This window comes from Melitaea cinxia, chromosome 9, assembly GCF_905220565.1.
Source record: "Melitaea cinxia chromosome 9, ilMelCinx1.1, whole genome shotgun sequence".
Lineage (NCBI taxonomy): Eukaryota > Metazoa > Arthropoda > Insecta > Lepidoptera > Nymphalidae > Melitaea > Melitaea cinxia.
The window spans coordinates 16,549,440-16,570,265 of record NC_059402.1 but is presented as its reverse complement, the minus strand read 5'-3'; the positions used below and the strand labels follow the sequence as shown (position 1 = coordinate 16,570,265).

At 36.5% G+C, this 20,826-nt stretch overlaps 2 protein-coding genes across 2 annotated transcripts; both read left to right on the top strand.

Moving 5' to 3' along the window:
* Nucleotides 1–3,830: 3,830 nt before the first annotated feature.
* LOC123656191 (craniofacial development protein 2-like) lies at nucleotides 3,831–4,808 on the top strand. Its single transcript, XM_045591896.1, has one exon. The coding sequence runs from the start codon at nucleotides 3,831–3,833 to the stop codon at nucleotides 4,806–4,808; it is 978 nt and encodes a 325-aa protein (XP_045447852.1).
* A 75-nt stretch (nucleotides 4,809–4,883) lies between these two features.
* Nucleotides 4,884–6,971, top strand: LOC123656190. Its single transcript, XM_045591895.1, has one exon. It carries the CDS (start codon nucleotides 4,884–4,886, stop codon nucleotides 6,969–6,971), a length of 2,088 nt encoding a protein of 695 aa, XP_045447851.1.
* The last annotated feature ends 13,855 nt before the right edge of the window (nucleotides 6,972–20,826 follow it).

Here is a 20,826-nt window from a genome sequence, read left to right as displayed (position 1 = left end):
GTGTATGAGCGTAATTTGAATTTTAGGGATAACTGACATATGGATAGTAAACCTAATTGAGTTCATCGTAAAAAAGAGGATTTATTACGGTTATATCAAGGCTTTAACACTTTCAGGGTAAGGAAAGGTTCACTTTATCTCGATTTTTCCTGTAGTCCATTATAGAGAGTGCTGAGTTTTGATACGTCATGTCGACGGGCGTTTATGGTTACTGCTTCGCTTCTATAAGTCGTAACGCAACTTTTTACACCCTATCGTTCTTCTCTACATACAACTCACTTTTCAAAAAAAAAAACAAATCGTACGTATCAACACTCTTCATTTTCAATAAATTGCATCTGAGATTAAAAATATGCCAAGTTTTTCCCATTTCATTTCTAATATATAAAATTCTCGTGTCGCGGTGTTTGTAGTTAAACTCCTCCAAAACGGCTTGACCGATTCTCGTGAAATTTTGTGTGCATATCGGGTAGGTCTAAGAATCGAACAATATTTATTTTTCATACCCCAAAGTTATAAGGGAGGGGGGGGGGGGGTAGGGGGGGTAATAAAATATTATGAAATTTTGTGTGCATATCGGGTAGGTCTGAGAATCGGCCAACATCTATTTTTCATTCCACTAAGTTATAAGGGAGGGAGATTGAGAAGGCTAATAAAATATATAGCAAGACAACGTTTGCGGGGTCAGCTAGTATTTTTATGAGAAAATCTGTGCCTCATGTGATAAGAGGTGTAAGTCGAGTTTAATTATCAGAAAAAAATGACGAACTTTTCGGTCTGATTCCCGTTATTCTATCTGCTATAGTTACGGAAATATTTTTTTGCAAAGTTATATAACTATGTTAAAAACTTCGTAAAAATAGATGTTTGTTACGTTATACCTCTTAACCAATATATTAATATTAATACCAGTAATGATTCGAATAAAATGAAATTAAAATATTTATTTCGCCATAAGGTGGATACACGCACTTAACGAACGTCAAAATAAATATCATTTACAACAAATAAAAATTAAGGGTAAAGGGTAAAGAGAGGTACTATTTTTCATGCTTTAGGCGATTTTATTGAATTACCCAATTAGATTTCAGTACATTATTCGCGAATAATGATGTAATAATAACGAATATGATAAAGTATATTGTTAAAATTTGTGTGTTGTATTACTATTATTATTATCTAGAGTTATATTCTTTTGAACTTAAAAAATAATTCTGAAGTAGCACTTAATTGTGAAAACTTTGAAAACGTCATTTTTTTTTCTTCTTAAACTGCCTTTAAAAATAAATGTTTACCAAAGAAACACAAATGAATATTGAAAGAAAATGTTTTACTCTACAAAAGGAGATACTCCAATTGAACCTAGCCCACTTAGTTCACGAGAGAGAGGCATAGAAATATATTTAAACTAGCTATATTCGCGACTACGTCCGCGTGGAATTAAAAAAATTCAGTCAGCAGAGTTACAAAATAAATAAATTTCTGAAATAAAATTAGCCTAAGGTACTTCTTATTATAATACATCAGCTATGTGCTAGTAAAAGTCCCGTCAAACAAACAGACAAACAAAAATTGTAAAAAAATGTCATTTTGGTATATGTATCATGATCATCCATATGCATTTAGTAAAAAGCGAATTTTTTTAATATTACTAACAGACACTCCAATTTTATTTATTTGAAGACTAAAATATTTTGTCTGCCATTAAATAAATAATAAGCAGACGGATTAACAATCTGTCGTTTCTATGACAAGCCATCAAAGTAAATGAGAAACTAAAAATAATATCGAAACAAATTTTAATATTTAATTCTCTTTAAACGCTCGAGACTTTATAATAAGCGAAATGATGTTTCGTGTTTCTCAGGCTCTCGAGAAAATATTAAAATACTCCCATTTGATATTATTTCATCTTACCTAATAAATAAAAAATGTTCTGTAAAAATAATTTTCAACGTCGACCTGTCAATTAAGAAAATAATTAATTAAGGCTAAGCGCGCACTGGCGGCCAGGCCACAGCGGCCAGTATTGCGACCAGGCCGCGAGTGTCGCGACCAGCCGCAAGCGTCGCTCCCAAGCCATAGCCCATAACGATATAATTTGAACACTCCGTAAACAGTAAAACATCTATCCGCGGCGACCAGTGCGCGCATACTAGCGCACGATCGTACAATTCTTCGAATCTCGATGGCCGCGGCGGCCGGCTGGCCGCAGGTACGCCGCAATGATCTCGTGCAAGTGCGCGCTCTATGATACGATGTACATACATTTCAGTGGCCGCCGCGGCTCGGCCGCTGCGGCCAGGCCGCCAGTGCGCGCTTAGGCTAAAAGTATTAGCATGATACGACTCTACTATTTCAATAGAGTAAGTTTTAATATTTTAGTTTATATATAGCAAAAAGGCTATTCGACGTCACAGGAGACCGAAGAGCTGGCAGCTACTTCGGACAAAGAATTAGTCTAGCTATTCAAAGAGGGAACGCTGCCAGTATCTTCGGAACCTTGCCTAAAGGGACTCCTTTTAATAATATTTTTAACCGACTTCCAAAAAAGGAGGAGGTTCTCAATTCGACTGTATTTTTTTTTTATGTATGTTACATCAGAACTTTTGACCGGGTCGACCGATTTCGACAAATTTTGTTTTAATCGAAAGGTGGTGTGTGCCAATTGGTCCCATTTAAATTTATTTGAGATCTAACAACTACTTTTTGAGTTATATCTAATAATGCGTTTTTACTTGACGCTTTTTTCGTCGACCTACGTTGTATTATACCGCATAACTTTCTACTGGATGTACCGATTTTGATAAATTTTTTTTTGTTGGAAAGGGGATATCCCTAGTTTGTTTGTTTAGTATCCCTAGTTGTTTTAACCAGGAACCGTGGAAACCAGGATCTGATGATGGGATCCTAGAGAAATCGAGGGAAACTCTTGAAAATCCGCAATAACTTTTTACTGGGATAACTACTTTTTGAGTAATCTTTGATAACGCGTAGTTACTTGACTATTTTTTCGTCGATCTACGTTGTATTACTCGTCGATGTAATTGAAGTCGGTTTTTTTTTCGTTTGCGAGCAAACACAATTATTAGTTATTATATTATGTATATATATGTATATACATAATATATTATATATATACATAATATATTGGCCGTGTGGTTTCCGGTTCAAAAGAATAGTACCACCCCATTTCTTCCCAGGGAGTCGTAAAAGGCGACTAAGGGAACTCAAACTAGACCTTCTAGTTTGCGTAGTTATTCACCATCCAGGAAATGGAAAATTCCGTTATTAAACCCGGAAAGAGTCTCCGTTAGGCGTTCTCGCAGCTGATTCCTGCAACCGAACTGGCTCCGCACGTATCGGCTTGCCGTTCCTGCGGATTAAGTCAGCTAGGTCGAGAGGGTGGGCGTGGGTCTTGGGCAACCCTGCGTTTTCCTTAATCTGTGTCCCAGGCGACGCAGTGTCTGTGGAGAGGTCACTCTGCCCACGACAGCGCTGCTGCGTGGAAAACAACACGGGGAGTGGCAGTGACCGGTTATAAGTCCGCATATAATAGGCGTCAAGTGCGGGCGCCAGGGGTCACTCTCGTCAGTGGGAGGGTTCATCGAAGACCCATTGATCGGTTACCGCCCGCTTAAACCGGGCAGCCCCCGGCCAATTAGGTACCGATCCGCCTCGTCGTGGATTTGCTTCTTTAGGGTGTAGGAAGCACTAGTAAATCTAGAAAGTTCACGTCGTTACCAACCACACCTGGATCTAAGCAGCAATTAAAAATACACACCAAAAACCCACTTTTCATGCGTTTATCGACATGGAATGTCCGTACGATGAGGACAGGCTTCCCGGACACCAATGGAAGCTCAAATGGCGCTGACGACCTGCGCAAAACTGCCTTAATCGATGTCGAGCTCAAAAGACTCAACATAGCGGTTTCCGCACTGCAAGAGACCAGATTACCGGACGAAGGCTCAATATGCGAGGCCTCATATACATTTTTCTGGAAGGGAAAGGACTCTGCTGCCGAACGTGAGCATGGCGTTGGTTTCGCAATCCGCAATGATCTCCTTTCCGCAATCGAAACTCCTCGAGGAATTTCGGAGCGCATTATGGTGTTGAGGATGCGAAGCAACTGCGGCTTTGTTACTTTTATTTCCGCATATGCCCCAACACTAGTTTCACCTGACGAAGCCAAAGACCAATTTTACGACCAACTCACTGAGACGGTACGTGGCGTAAGTTCTAGTGACAGGCTTTACATCTTGGGTGACTTTAACGCCCGGGTCGGCCAGGACAGCTCTGCTTGGCCCGATTGTGTGGGTCCCCACGGCATTGGAAAACTCAACGAGAACGGACAACGTTTACTTGAGTTCTGCTCGAGCCAATTGCTGTGTGTGACCAATACTTTCTTCAAGGGTAAGCCTATGCGTAGGGTGTCCTGGAAGCACCCTCGCTCTGGTCACTGGCACCAGCTAGACCTAGTCCTCACCAGAAGAAAAGACCTCCGTAAAACCATTCACACGCGTACATTCCACAGCGCTGAATGTGACACTGATCATTCCCTAGTAGTAACACGTGTAGCCCTGATCCATAAAAAGATTCATTCGTCCAAACCACCTGGTAAGAAGAAATTAGACCTTCCTAAAACTAGGCATGACGATTTGATTCGTGATTTTGAGGATTTGGTACGTAAGGAGACTGAAACTTGGGATGTAAATGCGACCGTCGAAGACGAATGGAGTAATGTCAGAACTCTTCTCACGGAAACAGCTGCCAAAGCTTTCGGCTATCAGAGAGCTAAATCTTAAGACTGGTTCACTGAAAATATAGAGCAACTTTCACCCTTGCTTGACTCTAAACGCGACGCTGCTCTTGCTCACCGTATGAATCCTAATCCAAAGACGCGCGAAGAGCTTACAATTTCTAAAGCAGCTCTTCAGCGCAGCACACGCCACTTTGCGAATGTCTATTGGACCAATATTTGCCACAACATCCAAGCGTGTGCAGACTCAGGAAACTTCAGCGGTGTGTACTCTGGTATAAAACAGGCCATCGGCCCAGTTTCCAAAAAGGCAGCTCCCCTTAAAGAAGCTGATGGCTCTGTTATAACAGATCGTCATCGTCAAATGGAACGTTGGGTAGAACACTTCACCACTCTCTATGCAACTCCAGTCAGCATCGAACCGGAGGCTGTTCAGAGCATGCCTAAACTGGATACTTGGAGTCAATTAGACGACCTACCTACTATAAGGGAATACCACATTGCTGTAAAGCAGCTTAAGCGCGGTAAGAGTCCTGGTAGTGATGGAACCCAAGCAGAAATACTTAAACTTAAGTGCGTGTCACCTATTCTGCACAGTCTGCTGTGTAAGTGCTGGGAGGCGGGGTGCGTGCCTCGGGATATGCGTGATGCCAACATCATCACACTATACAAAGGGAAAGGGGATCGCGGCGATTGCAACTCCTACCGTGGCATTTCCCTTTTGAGCACAGTCGGCAAGCTATTTGGACGTGTAATATTAGGAAAGCTCCAAAAACTTGCAAATCGCGTATATCCTGAGGCACAGTGTGGTTTTCGCCCCCGGCGTTCCACAGTCGATATGATTTTCTCCCTTCGCCAATTACAGGAGAAGTGCAGAGAGCAGAAAACGCCATTGTACGTGGCGTTTGTTGACTTAAATAAGGCCTTCGATACCGTCAGCAGGGAAGGTCTTTATACTGCACTGAAATGCATTGGGTGTCCACAAAAACTCTTGAGCCTTGTTCAATCCTTTCACGAGGATATGAAGGGCGCTGTAGTTTTTGATGGCCAAACGTCTGATCAGTTCGAAATGCGTAGGGGTGTCCGTCAGGGCTGCGTGTTGGCTCCTACCCTGTTTGGTATATTCTTTTCGATTATCCTAAGAACTGCTTTCGGCGATAGCCAACAGGGTATCCACCTTCATACAAGAGTAGACGGAAAGCTATTCAACATCTCACTGCTTCAAGCTAAACGAAAGCGTCATGATCTTTTCGTTGACTCTTTGTTATTTGCCGATGATGCAGCTTTTGTGGCAAACTCAGTTCTCGAGCTTCAAACAATCATGGACAAATTTTCCAAAGCATGCACTTTGTTTTCCATGTCCATAAACCCCAAAAAAACTGTGGTTCTAGCGCAAGGCAGTGCAGAAATACCTGCATTAATGCTGGATAGCACTGCTTTACAAGTGGTTGATAGGTTCTGCTACCTGGGATCGACTGTCTCGTGCAATCTCTCTCTAGAAGCAGAGATCAATACTCGCATCGGAAAAGCGGCGACTACGTTCGGGCGGCTCAGTACAAGAGTGTGGAACAACAAACATCTTACCAACAGGACCAAGATGATAGTATTTCAGGCCTGTGTTTTGAGCACGCTCTTGTACGGAGCGGAGGCGTGGACGTCCTATGCGAAGCAAGAACGTCAGATTAACACTTTTTATATGCGCTGCCTACGGAACATCCTGGTTATAAGTTGGAAAGACAGAGCGACCAACGAGAGGGTTCTACAAATAGCGCGGATGCCCAGTCTAACTGCCATGCTAAAACAGCGTCGGCTGCGTTGGTTGGGGCATGTACACCGGATGGACCCCTCTCGACTTCCGCGGCAGATCATGCTTGGCGCAGTTGCGAACGCAAGGAGGGATGTTGGGAGGCCTTTGCTCCGTTTTAAAGACTGCGCCAAGCGCGATATGGTCGCTTTTAACATAAATCACAACAGCTGGGAAAAGTTAGCCGAGAACAGAGACCAATGGCGTAAGAGCGTGAAGGATGGTCAACAACATCACGATGAAGCCTGGTTTGGACTCTTATCGGACAGGAGAAACAAAAAACACCAGAACAGCGACATCGGTGACACTAGCACATCTTTTCCTTGTTCGGTGTGTGGTAGAATCTGCCGCTCCCGTATCGGCTTGTACAGCCATCAGAAGAAATGCTCTTCAGACACCGTTTAAATCGTCTGGAATAGACGTAAAGGCCTATGACTTGTATATATATATATATATATATATATATATATATATATATATATATATATATATACTAGCCCGTTGGCGCAGTTTGTAGTGACCCTGCTTTCTGCTCCGAGGGTTGTGGGTTCGATTCCCACCCCGAGTCTGGGTGTAATATAAGTATTTATTTATATATTTATATATGTATTATTTATAAGCATGTTTATCGAAAAAAAAAATATGTAGCTATATACCGGTCGGCTGTTACCTATAACACAAGCATTAAGTTGCTCACTTTAGGAACAGACGACCGTGTGTGTATTGTGTAAATATTTATTTATTTATTTATTATTATTATTATTATACTTAAAGTTTTTTAGTTTAATGTAATTTATCTAATTATCATTATTATATTACACCTTTTTTTATTATTCTTATTGTTCATGAATAGTTACGATTTTCAAATTGACAAAAATATGATTTTACGAGAGAAATGAAAGAAGAGCTTAAAATGTAAATGTCAATTAGTTAATTGACATTAAAAAAGTTAGTTTTTAATACTTACGTTTGTTTATATATAATGTAATATAGCCACTCCCTCTCATCTCGTGGGTGTCGTAAGAGGCGACTTAGGGATAACACAGTTCCACTACTACCTTGGAACTTAAAAAGCCGACCGATGGCGGGATAACAATCTTACTGCTGGCTTTGAAATACACAGGCCGAAGACGGGCAGCAGCGTCTTCGGTGCGACAAAGCCAGCCCTGCGGTCACCAACCCGCCTGCCCAGCGTGGTGATTATGGGCAAAATACATGAGTTCACGTCGCTTTTGGTGTGAACTTGTGGAGGCCTATATCCAGTAGTGCACTGCATAAGGCTACTGTGATCATGATGATGATGATTGCATATTTTGTTAATTGTAATCAAAATGGTAGCTTTTGTTATTAACTATTAACAAACTAAAAACAAACGAATTCTTAAGATTTGTATTTATTTACAAATAATATCCGGAAACTCGGAAAGCAATCAGTACAAAAGAAAACGTGTCACGTCTCCTTACCCCATTAGCGCGTACCAAACTTTGTTCTTAGGATGAGAGCGCCGTAATTAATTAAAAGCTATTTCTTATTTATTACACGTTATTAATATCGTCACAATATAAATATGGTTTTAGACACAACTAAATAGCAAACTAATAGCTGTGCCCTGCGGTTCCACAGTAATGATAAAATGAGAATGAGAAAAAAAATAGCCTTATTTTATCGTAGCTTTATCTGACTCTTATGTCAGTTCTGAGAAGCTCATTTGAGTTAAAATATAGATTCTTTTCGCTGACAACGGTGCCAGTAATAGAGTCGACAACGCCCACGTGATGGTTTACAGGCGTCCGTAGGATTGATTTTCACCGTTATGGTATACGATTATGCCTGAAACATCCCGCTGCTGGATACAGGCCTCGTTTTCCATGTAGGAGAAAGATAGAAACTCAATCCACCACTATGGGTTGGCGGATATGTATTCCCTAAAATGCATAACGATCAAGGACCGACAACTAAACGTGCTCTCCAAGGCACAAATGTCCATCCCGAGTGGGAATCGAACCACTATTGCACCAGAGCGATTGTTGGTAATGGTATAAAACTTACTACATGAATTATTTATGTGTTCAACTTTCATGACGATAAAGACGACAGGCAGGTTAAAAAATCCCTGAGTATAGTTTGAAAAAAATATGGGTAATGATTTTTTATGTTCTCGATCAATATACCAAACCATTGTTAAAACCAGACACTTTAACCTTATTTTTACCTGATGATTTTTATTTTACAATATTTGTATAATAATGTGACTGTGTTTTTTTTTCGTTTTATTAATTCTGAACTAATGATGAATTAAATATTTTTATAAAAAAGATAAACAAGAATTTTTCAAAATATAAAATTATGTACATATATTTTATTTTATTAGATGAGGATTGCGGGAAGCCGGGTAGTCTGATACGAACTTGGGGAGGCCTATGTCCAGCAGTGGACTGCGATAGGGTGAAGTGACTTACTAAGTGACTGTTATATTTTATTAAATTAATTATTATAAATTATTATTATCACTATTCGTGACTATATTATTACAATAATATAAAATAAATAAATATATTTTCAATAATCTAAAAAAAAAATTAATTGAAATAATTAGATAAATAACATTAAACTAAAAAACCTTAAGTATATATACATAATATAATAATTAAAAAATATTATTAAAAGGAGTCCCTTTAGGCAAGGTTCCGAAGATACTGGCAGCGTTCCCCCTTTGAATAGCTAGACTAATTCTTTGTCCGAAGTAGCTGCCAGCTCTTCGGTCTCCTGTGACGTCGAATAACCTTTTAGATATTTCCTTAAAAAGGGTTATAGCACTAGGACCCCACGGACCAAGGGTCTCGACACCGAATGGGACAAAATCATATTCGGAGCCTAGACCCCTGTATTTGTCTGCTTTTGTTTTTTCCGCCGCTTCACAAGCCGCACCAGCTCTGTTGTTGGTTCCATGTAGATGGGAAGGGGCCAGCGTGTCTGAACAGGTTGCATCCCATACCAGCACCCGGCCCATCTTCCATGGAATCAAACTCATACCGTCCGGTCTCTTGCCATCGTCTCTTGCAATACCAGTCGGCTCAAGTAGACTTGGCACGTTGACGGTGGCAAGGGACCGGCGTATGATATCGTTAAGTGCGGCATGTCTCGAGAAGCGGCCTGCACTTTTTAGGCATGACAGACCGTGATGTCCTAGCTTATCGACATCACTGCCACAGGGACATTTATGAGGAGCGCAGACCGGAACCCCAAGCCGTAAACAGGTTGCGATTCGGAGCGTGTCAGGCTCAAGAAATGTTCCTGTATTTGTCGAAGGGTACGCGTGAAGCCAGTAGCCAGCCTCATGCGTACCCACGGCCAAAAGCCTAGCACGCGCCGAGCCTGTACTACAGCTTAAAAGATTTTCATAAGTCAATTTGCAGTTTATGTCGTCCCAGCTCCTCTGTGAATTTGGAGAAACTGGAAAATTTTGACCTGGGCATGCAATTAAGAAAGCGTTTCTAGCTTCTTCCAAACCAGCAATCTCAAAGTTTGAAGGGGATGCCCTTAAAATTTTACTTATGAGATTTGCTGAACTATGGACAGAAGATAGAAAGGCTGGTAAAGCGACACTGGAAATTTTGCGAATCCCTAAACCACCATAACGGATAGGTAGGGACGCTTGGGTCCAAGATTGCTCGTTCAGTTGCATATTAAGAATCGATTCTAAGCTAATTTTGATTAAGTCGTCTACTTGTGTTAAAAGATCTGGGTGATTCCAAAAGGAGCAGCAACGGAGCGCATACGTAAATTTAGGGACGAAAAGACAATATTTTAAGATGCAAAGTGCATAATGTGGACTAATTTCAAGGAGACGGTCAACTGAATTTTGAAATTTAGTGAATGAATTATTAATATATTCAGAAATACATTCATCAAAAATTGGAGAACCTAAAAGGTAAAGCGAATTACTGTTAACTATTTTAATATTTGGAGCCAAAATATTAAATTTTTGTTTTACGTCATTTAAATTTAAGTCGCAGTTATTTATAAAAAGTTCGCATTTTCTAAAATTAAGTTCCAAACCAATGGCTTCAAATTTATTTTTGATTAAAAAAAGGTCCGAAAACACAGTATCCACATCACCTCCTAGGGTTCCGTCGTCCAAATACCAGACGTTGAATTTTGAATTTAGATTTTTAATTATCGGATTTATAGCTAAACTAAAAATTGCAGGCCCAAGGGGATCACCCTGTTGACAACCTACTTCCGAGGACAGTTCATTAGAACGATATAATAATTTTGTTGGGTCAGCGTAACTGAGAAGAAGATAATTGTATAATTCCGGTATATACTGTTTTATTTCTGTCAGCAGGGTATCCCTATTTACCGAATTGAAAGCATTTTTGACGTCAATTTTGAGCAACACGTCAGGCCGGTCGTAAGTTAGGAAAGAGCGTAAGGCATGGACGGCTGCCTCACAGCCTCCTTTTACACCGAAGCCTAACTGTACGGGTTCAAATTCCGAATTTAATTTTGGTAAAATATGTCTAACAGCAATTTTGGAGGCCAGACGTCGAAGTGTTGATCCAACAGCAATCGGTCTCACCCCTCCGTCCTTTTTGGTGAGGGCGATGAGGTTCGCGCCGAAAAGAATGGGAACAATTTCTGGATTGACATTACCGGAATACATAAAATTTATTAATTTAGTGATCGAATTTACAAGTTGCTCACCTGCATCACCCACAGAATGCGATGTTAAGTCTTTCAAATGTTGGGGTGAGATTCCATCTAAACCTGCAGCCGAACCTGGTTTAAAAGATAAAATGGCACCCGTAACATCTTTGTTTTGAATTTGAAGGCATTCTTGCCTTGCTGTTGGTGGGTCTAGAAAAAATGGGTTTACTGGAGCTGGAGGGTGTTTTGTCTGTAAGGCCTGAAGGGTGTCAGGGGTATCTGGTGATAGCACGACGTTGGAGAACAAAAGGCGAGCGGCACCTTTGAGATCTCCGTCACAGATTTTGTTTTCGATGACTTTGTTGCGATTACGAGGGGCATCATGCTTAATTGGAGGTGCGGGAGAAGGCGAGGACCTTACAGCACAGTTATTTTTAATCTTTTGTGTCAACGATAAATTCGGTTCATCAGTTTTTATTATATGTAATGTGCTGTATGAGAATAAAAATAGGTTCTGCCAGTCTTGAGTACAATTGCTAATGTAACATTTCTGGATTAATTGTGACAAATGCTTAGCAACTGTTATTCGAGCTCCTCGAGGGATTCTTTTAGCTATGGGTATACTATTTTTCAAATGGCTGAGATATGTGTGGAAAGGAGTTGCATCATTGGCGACATAAGTAGGCGCACGCGGAATAATGGGATGGATGTCTGAAGGTGAACTATTTTGGCTACATTTCCTGTGTGTTTTTGTAGTATGTATTTTGAGGCCTTTCAATGATTTGAATTTCTTGTTGCACTGTGTACATGTATGGATCGTGTTCGACGTGCCATCACAAGATTGGGTCACGGACTGCATTTAAAACATTTAAATACATTCATAAAAAAAAGGAATAACTTAAAAACAAATTAAAAAAAAAACACAATAAAGAAACTTAAACTAACACCGATTAAAAATAAAAATAATAGTCTAAGTTAAAATATGACGGATGCTTGTTTAAATAACCAGGAGCGTCACAGAAAGGTCTTGCAATTGGACGCAGTGGAAGAGACTGATGGCGGCCTTAGCAACCGCATTTGAGCTTTCACAATACATTAGCTCACAGACACCAATTTGTAAAACTCCATTCACTGTTTATTTCAATTCGCTTTTCTTTTCCTTTTACATTTGGGGTTGATTTCTTCTATAAATATTGTGTTCGTTTTTAATTATTAAAGTTGATTTTCGGTTATGTCAAAAAATATAATTTGTTGGTGTTTTTCTGATTAAATCAAACATTCCAAAGCACTCTTTTTACACAGACAAATATATAATCCAAAACTTAGGATTTTTTATAACACTTTTACAACGTTTTTCAAACAATTTATAACGTTATTTTTAATTAAATCGTATAAAATATATAAAAGTATATTTATGTGACTTTTCAATAATTATAATCTAAAATAAATAATATTATTTCTATTTGAGTTTTAAACTGTTAAAGTAAAATCTTATAAAAGTACTGCTTGGTGCTTTTTAATACATTATAATATGCTGTACGGTACTTTCGTGGCACTTCAAAAGTTACAAGTCTGAACAGATTCAATCTAATTAACGACTTCTGCAGTATCAAAGCTTCAGAAGTCCCCAATATCTGAACGTGATTGATTTAAAAGCACTCGCTGGCCAATCTAGACAGAAATTATTACAGCATAGCCTTTGAGAAGAAAACTATGGAAAGTACCAAACTTGAAAATCATTTTGATTTGATTTTTTAACTATCATTTTGAAAATGTGTAATTAAAAACCGACTTTATATAATACTGTGAACAAATCAATAAGGCAAGTCTTACAAAAGCATTAGTTCAATAAAAGGAAATCAAATAAATACATAGATAAATGTATATCATATAATATACACACACGGTCTTCTGTTCCCACAATAAACAACTTAAGGCTTGTAACAACAACAGACTGTTATATGTATTTTTTTGATGAATACACATAGAAATAATAAATATACATAAAGAAACACAAATATTACACCTACATTCAGGCGGGAATCGAACCCACAACCCACTCAGCAGAAAGCAGGACCTCTACAAACTGCGCCAATGGGCAACAATATATAATAAACGTATATATAAAATCACAAAGACAATAAAAAAAATTACATGCTTATCTATTGAACGTATAAAAAGATAGATAGGAAACAAGTTAATAAACAACAAATATTGGAAACAATATACCTACAAAGTTTTGATACTAACAGTATTAAAATATAAGCACACAATAAACTACTTTCCCGTTAAATTGGCTCCAATACCTAATACATCAAAACACATCAACCACACGAAAAGCAATTTTCTCTCACAACTGGTTTACGTCAGAACAATGATAAAACGCTTATAGGTACAAGCTCATACACCCATTATCGATGTTGCTGATAATACTGTTCACCGCATATTTCGAGCGTTAATGAGAGTTTTTTTTTTTTTTGAGTTTACTCCTTCAGAATCGATTTTCATTTAGGCCCCCGATATGAAAAAAATATGAGAAGTAAAAATCTACTGTACGTATGACCTCGTTACGTTTTTGTTAACGCCATCTATCGGTGATAGGTGGCCTTACAATGTTTTCTAATAACGCCATCTATATAGATGGTGTTATTTGATTCGTTAATTTACCATTTGATATGGTATTAACTTTTTTTAATCCTCTTCACTGCATAATGTAGGTTTGAATGTCGAAGGACGAAGAGCGATCGGCAGACCAAAAAAGCGATGGATGGATTGTGTGAGTGAGGATATGAGAAAGAAAGAAGTGATGAAGTGACGAATAATAGAGAGGAATGGAAGAGGAAACATGTTTTGCCGACCCTACATAAGTGGGATAAGGGCAGGAAGATGATGACTGCATATGTAGGTTTGAAAATAGATTCCGACCGTCGATCTTAAATTGAATTTATTAAAGGAATTTAGTTGTTAATATTAGGTTTTTAAAGAAAAAAATAATTTTGTAGCGTCACTGTATGATTTTGAATATTGATTAAAAGTTTTTATGTTTATTTTCTGTTAAATATCAAGTTATTAACTTTTAACAGTTTTAAATTCTGGACTATTTAAGACAAAGCTTGGTATTGCAGTGCTTCTTTAAGTAAAATAGTTTTTTATGTTATATTTCCAAATTGTGGGTTTTTCTTGTGTTTTTATAATGAGTTTTAGTTATAAAAATAACCTAAGTTTGAAAAATATAGTCAAATATTTTTCGAATGTTTGTACATACACCACATTGGAATACTTTTAATGTAATAAATGGAAAATATATTTACGAGTACTCGCATTTATTTTTTATCTATTCGTATTTATTCGATGTATATTTTATGTTTCAATAAAACTGAGTTAAATATAGTATGATGGACTGAGCCAAGCCTCAATCCACCGCTCTGAACCTAAAAACTATTCAAGAACAACTAAAACACTATCCTTTTATCCTGGCCATCCCTAATACCGTCGACAGATCATCTCAAAATATATCAAAAAGCAATTTAATTTATCCTATCAAGCAGTTACCAACTCTTATTTATATTCATTCAACGCGCAAAAACTGAGCAATTTCAAAGTTATATCAAAACTTTGAATGGTGTTTTAATCTCTTTTAGAATTCCTTAATAAATTTATGGTAGAGAAGTTTAGCAATTGAGCGCTAACAGAAACATTGCCGACGTTAATTTGACCAACGATCAGTCTGATTAATACACTTGCTAGTTACGTGGCTACCATCGTAATTTAGTAACTTAGCAAATTGTTATTAGGTATAATTAAAAAGTCGTTATCAAGTGTACCTGTTGAAACAAGTTTTTCTCGTTTTGTCTAGTTCATAGAAAGTGCGACATTTTTCTTAATTTTATTGCATTATTACAAACGTTTAAGGATATCTCGGATGCCTCCTATAAAAACTTATGCGAATCGCATGATTAAAAAAAAAAAACAGATTTACTTGAATATTGGTTGATATTATTATAGTTATAAAATTCAATAATCGTTTTAAAATGATTAAATCTTCTTTGTTATCATAACAAAAAAGATTTATGATAAAAAAGGAAATGACTAAACGAATCTGTTGTTCTTAGCTTGATAATAAAAAAGTATTGACCGAGTTACTTTGGGATATAATGGGATTGCCGAGGGTCTTGAGACAGAGCACATTAATCCAAGAACATATTTTTCTATCGAGACAACGACCAACAATCGTAAAATGGGCTTGGCTTATCCTTTCCAATTATTTATCTATACAAATAAATAAAATTGTAGTGTGAGAGTGTCTATTTGTAATATTAAAATAACCGCTTTTTACTTAATTCATATGGATGTATATACGGTACAAAAAAAAATACAATTTTTGTCTGCCTATCTGTCTGAAGAATAATGAGTAACTTAGGCTACATATAATTTAGAAATTTATTTATTTTATAACTCTGTGAACTGACAAATAAATTTTTGTTAAATTCCACGCGGACCAAGTCGCGGCTCCAGCTATTATTTTATAAATATCAAAATCAAAATCAAAAACAGCTTTATTCAAATAGGCTCCAAGACCACTTATGAATAGTCATTATACAAATTAAAACTGTAATAAAAATAGGTAAAAAAACTTTTTAAGTTAAACGGTTTTATGTTAAACATACATTGCAATGTTTAAGATAAATGTACTAAAAACCAAAAAATAATAAAATAGATACAGTCGTGGGAATTATAAACATATGCATAGACTAGACTAAAATAAAACCGTGGGGCACGTCAATTGTCTACAATCGTTGATTAAAATGTTTGTTTTGTAATGTTACACTATAATTAGGCAGTTGTTCAACCGACAACGATGGACGTGTGATAAGTAGGGCTAGAATGTGGAAACAAGCTAGCAAGCTCGATTATAAGCGAGTTTTAGGGTTTCATAGTGGTGAGCGAGTAGTACTTTTATCATATGTTTTGTCGATTAAAGACAAACTACGAGCAGTGAAACGATTCCTCGCCAGCCAGCAGTGTGAATGTCCAACGATAAACTAGTTGAAACATCTCTTTTATTTACATGGAGTGTATAACTATTGGAATTTCCATGAGCAAGAAAATAGTAAGTAATTTCCTCACCGTCTGCGGGCCAACTGCCTATTTTAACGACGAATTAAACGATTCTTCTATCGCACATTAAGTCGATAATTTGTAGACAATTGACGTGCCCCACGGTTTTATTTTAGTCTAGTCTATGCATATGTTTATAATTCCCACGACTGTATCTATTTTATTATTTTTTGGTTTTTAGTACATTTATCTTAAACATTGCAATGTATGTTTAACATAAAACCGTTTAACTTAAAAAGTTTTTTTACCTATTTTTATTTTCTAGTTTTTAGTTTTTATTTCGCATTCTGTTTAATTCATTTAGTGCTTCATTATTGCAAGGCCCATCTTAAATATTGAGGTTGTATAGTGCACTGTATTCTTCTTGTCAAGCCCTTTTATTTGATACCCATATTGGTGGGATTGATAAAAAATTGTTATCAGACATTTGGTAGCGGCGGCCAGCTTAGATTTCAATTTTGCATAGTAAATTGTATTCTACTTGTTGAGACCTTTCATTTGATACCCATGTTGATGGGATTGATAAAACCTTAGTTATCCGCCATTTTGTAGAGGCCGCCATCTTGGATTTTAATTTTATATAGTACATTGATTATACTGGTTGAGCACTTTCATTTGATACCCATATTGATGGGATCGATAAAACCTACGTTATCCGCCATTTTGTAGCGGCCGCCATCTTGTATTTTAATTTTTTAAAGTATATTGTATTCTGCTTGTTGAGCCCTTTCATTTGATACCCATATTGATGGGATTGATAAAACCTACGTTATCCGCCATTTTGTAGCGGCCGCCATCTTGGATTTCAATTTTTTATAGTATATTGTATTCTGCTTGTTGAGCCCTTTCATTTGATACCCATATTGATGGGATTAATAAAACATAAATTATCCGCCATTTTGTAGCGGCGGCCATCTTGAATTTATAATGATAATGAATAAACATAATTATATTGTCACCAAAATCCAAAGTGTATACAAAATTTCAGATTAATCGGTTGACAGGAAGAGGGTGAAATTTGAATTACTAAATTTGACCCAAGAATAATAAAAAATAAAACAAACGGGGTGAGCTAAATAAAACCGTTTAAAAATAAATTAAATTTGTAGAAGTAAAGCTACCACCGATTCGGAATGTGGATTCTACAGAGAAGAATCAGCAAGAAACTCCGCAGTTACTCTTTTGAAAATAATATATAAACTGTGTTTTAGTACAAAATTAGAAAAATATTGCATGAAATACAGCGTCACTAAGTCCACACATCTTTATCAACTATGTAATCCTGCACCGAGTAATAAGCTTTATTAATTATAAATACTCATAGTTAAAGAATACCATCCATAAATTCAACGTGAAACTTAAACAGGTACGCCTGGTCGTATAGCAAACATTCCTTAAATATCTACAAAAATATTAAGTTAGTTGATTTTAATGCAATACAAACATACTTTGATGTTATAATTATTATGTTATAGTTATTAAAATACACCCACCCGTCTTTATTGTTTTGAAGTCCGGGTCAACAATTTTTTTTTCGTAGGTAACTTTTAAATATATTTTTTTTAAATACTTTTGTAAGTGCCTCTTAAATATTTTATTGTAAATGTTTAATGAAAAGATTGATTGGATTTTAATTTTGACTTTGATTTTTATTAAATTTGATTTTAATTTTGATTTTAATTATATTTTGATTTAATATAATTTATGTAGTTAGGTTATAGTGTATTGAATCTAACATGTCTGCAATATATTATTATTATTATTATAGGATTATATTTTGCTAGATTGAATATCATACTAAACTTAAAGTCTAATCAAAATGTTTTTCTCTTATTAGGATTCAGTGATATAATTGCGATGAAAATAAAGCATACAATACGAAAATAAAACAAATTTAAAAATTTAAAATGAATCATTATTTTCATTAAAAATTACAAAACAATGACAATTTTCATTTAGAAAATAATAAACAGAATTTTAAATGAGTATTACAAAGTGTCAATAACCGCAAGCAACGAAAATTAATATCAAATATCGAAAATAATGAACAAAACTTTGATATAATATTCCATAACAATAAAAACCACGTAATTAAATTTTAATCAAAGGGAAAATATTTATGATACATTTTGTTATTAATTACTTTCTACATAAAAATTTAATTGGAATTTTCCACTGTGATTTTTAAAAAATTCAGTCCGTCTCATCGGTTGCCGATAATATTCCAAATAGTTACCTATCCGCTTATGTATTCAAAAGGAAAATTTACCCTCATACGCCTAGAGAAGTTTCACTGCAAAAAATCTAACGATTTGATATCGCGTAAAATTATATTCTAGTAAATAATGATAAGAATATGTATTCATAGAAGAAAATTCATATAATGTTACTTCTTTTGATAATCAAAATTAGCTCCAAAATAAAAACAATACACCAAAGCTATTGTTATCAAATGCAAATTGTTTTTGTACCCAGTCATTTACATTGAGGTTGACGATTGTGAAATAGACAAACGGATAAAAGTCAAGGCTTGTTTTTACGACCTAATTAAGACTACACAAAAAAAAGAAAATAAAACAAAGGGGCAATAAAAGCAACAAGCGTACCATTAGGAAAAAAGATATTATCTTCAATGAATGAAAAAAAAAATGAAATTATATCACGATGGAGGTTGTAAAACAGCTTATAAGAAAACAAAGTTAGTTTAATACATTTGCGAAGTTATTCCGATCTAAGCTTTTTTTTTCTATCAATACTATAGAAATATCAAGAGATAACACAAGAATGGTATTTGAACATGAGAATAATAATTTATATTCATATATGCAGCGAACAACCTTGTGCACTTGATACTATGTTCATCTTATGAGTTAGACGTTTAACAAAGACTTGGAATATAATGCATACCTACTCAATTATGTCATGATCATCATCATCATTTCAGCCTATTACAGTCCACTGCTGGACATAAGCCTCCACAAGTTCGTGCCAAAAAATGGTGTAAACTCATGTGTTTTGCCCATAGTCACCACGCTGGGCAGGCAGGTTGGTGACCGCAGGGCTGGCTTTGTCGCACCGTAGACGCTGCTGCCCGTCATCGGCCTGTGTATTTCAAAGCCAGCAGTTGTATGATTATCCCGCCATCGGTCGGCTTTTTAAATTCCAAGGTGGTAGTGGAACTGTGTTATCTCTTAGTCGCCTTTTACGACACCCTCGGTAAGAGAGGGGGGGGGGCTATATTCTTTACTACCGTAGCCACACAGCAGACTCAATTATGTACCTACCTCCATATACGCTTCACCTTGTATATCCCACTGCTAGGCATAGTCCTCTTTCCCCATGTAGGAGAAGGATCAGAGCTTAATCCACCACGATGCTCAAACGCAGACTTCCATTTACCATACCTTACAAGTACTGCCGGTGCCTGGTGACAACTGGGCGGTGGTGCAGGCATTCATAGAAACCACCATAAATATACCTACCACATGATGGTCAATAAGCCTACCATCCTATAAGTAAAAATACATCATATATTTTTGTATTTAATTTGTATATTATGAAAAATTTCGATCAAAAAACTAGCGAAACGTTTTTTTTTTAATTTAATTTTATTAGTTCTTCATAATATTTCAATAAATCCTAAACAAGAACACTATTTTTGTTGTAGTGTCAACTACCCAAGTATATATCCATAAACGTACCGCTTCTTCGAAGTTTTCATTTAACGGAATATGCAGATTATACCATCCCAGTAAATCAGCGCCGATTATTCTATGAAAATTTAAATCTTTAACTAGTTCAACGTTCCTTTTAAAAGTTAATCACGATAACGCGGAAACTTGATGGTATTCCGAGACCAACCGCTTTGATTTTAAGCTCAGCAATTTCTTGTTTTAATAGATTTTGCAGTATTTATAGACGAGATTCTAATTTTAGTATGAATAATGTTTCTTCATGTCAGTACAATACACAGAAACAATGCATCCATGAACTATAGATGCGTTGAAACATTTTTTTATTAGTTTCTTGTATGCATTCAGCCAGTAGAACATAGGCCTCTTTCTCCGTCTTGGAGAAAGACTGCACTTTAAACAACCACGCTGCACCACTGCGGATTATCATCTATCAGGTGTTTATGACAACCGCGACCGACGAGTTAACGTGCTTTCCGAGGTACGGTAGGGAGACCCACAAACAGACATCGAAACTGGAAAGAAATTTTTATACAAATACAAATATCCATACCGGGGCGGAATAGAACCCGCAAACCGTAGGTGTTTTAAGCGACTCGCACCACTACACCAGAGCGGTTGTTTAGGTTAGTTTCTTATATGGTTGAGTTTAAATAATTAAAGAAACATAAAAACTATTTATGTGAAATGATAATTAATTAATGGAATTATTAAAAGTTTGTATATGTGGATACGCCATAATCAAACCTCGTAATTAAATGCAGCATAATTTAATGCGTAATTTAATGCAGCTTCAACTT

What these genes read in the sequence shown, in the direction of transcription:
- LOC123656191 (XM_045591896.1), top strand. Translation starts at nt 3,831, where the DNA reads ATGAGGACAGGCTTCCCGGACACCAATGGAAGCTCAAATGGCGCTGAC.
- LOC123656190 (XM_045591895.1), top strand. Translation starts at nt 4,884, where the DNA reads ATGAATCCTAATCCAAAGACGCGCGAAGAGCTTACAATTTCTAAAGCA.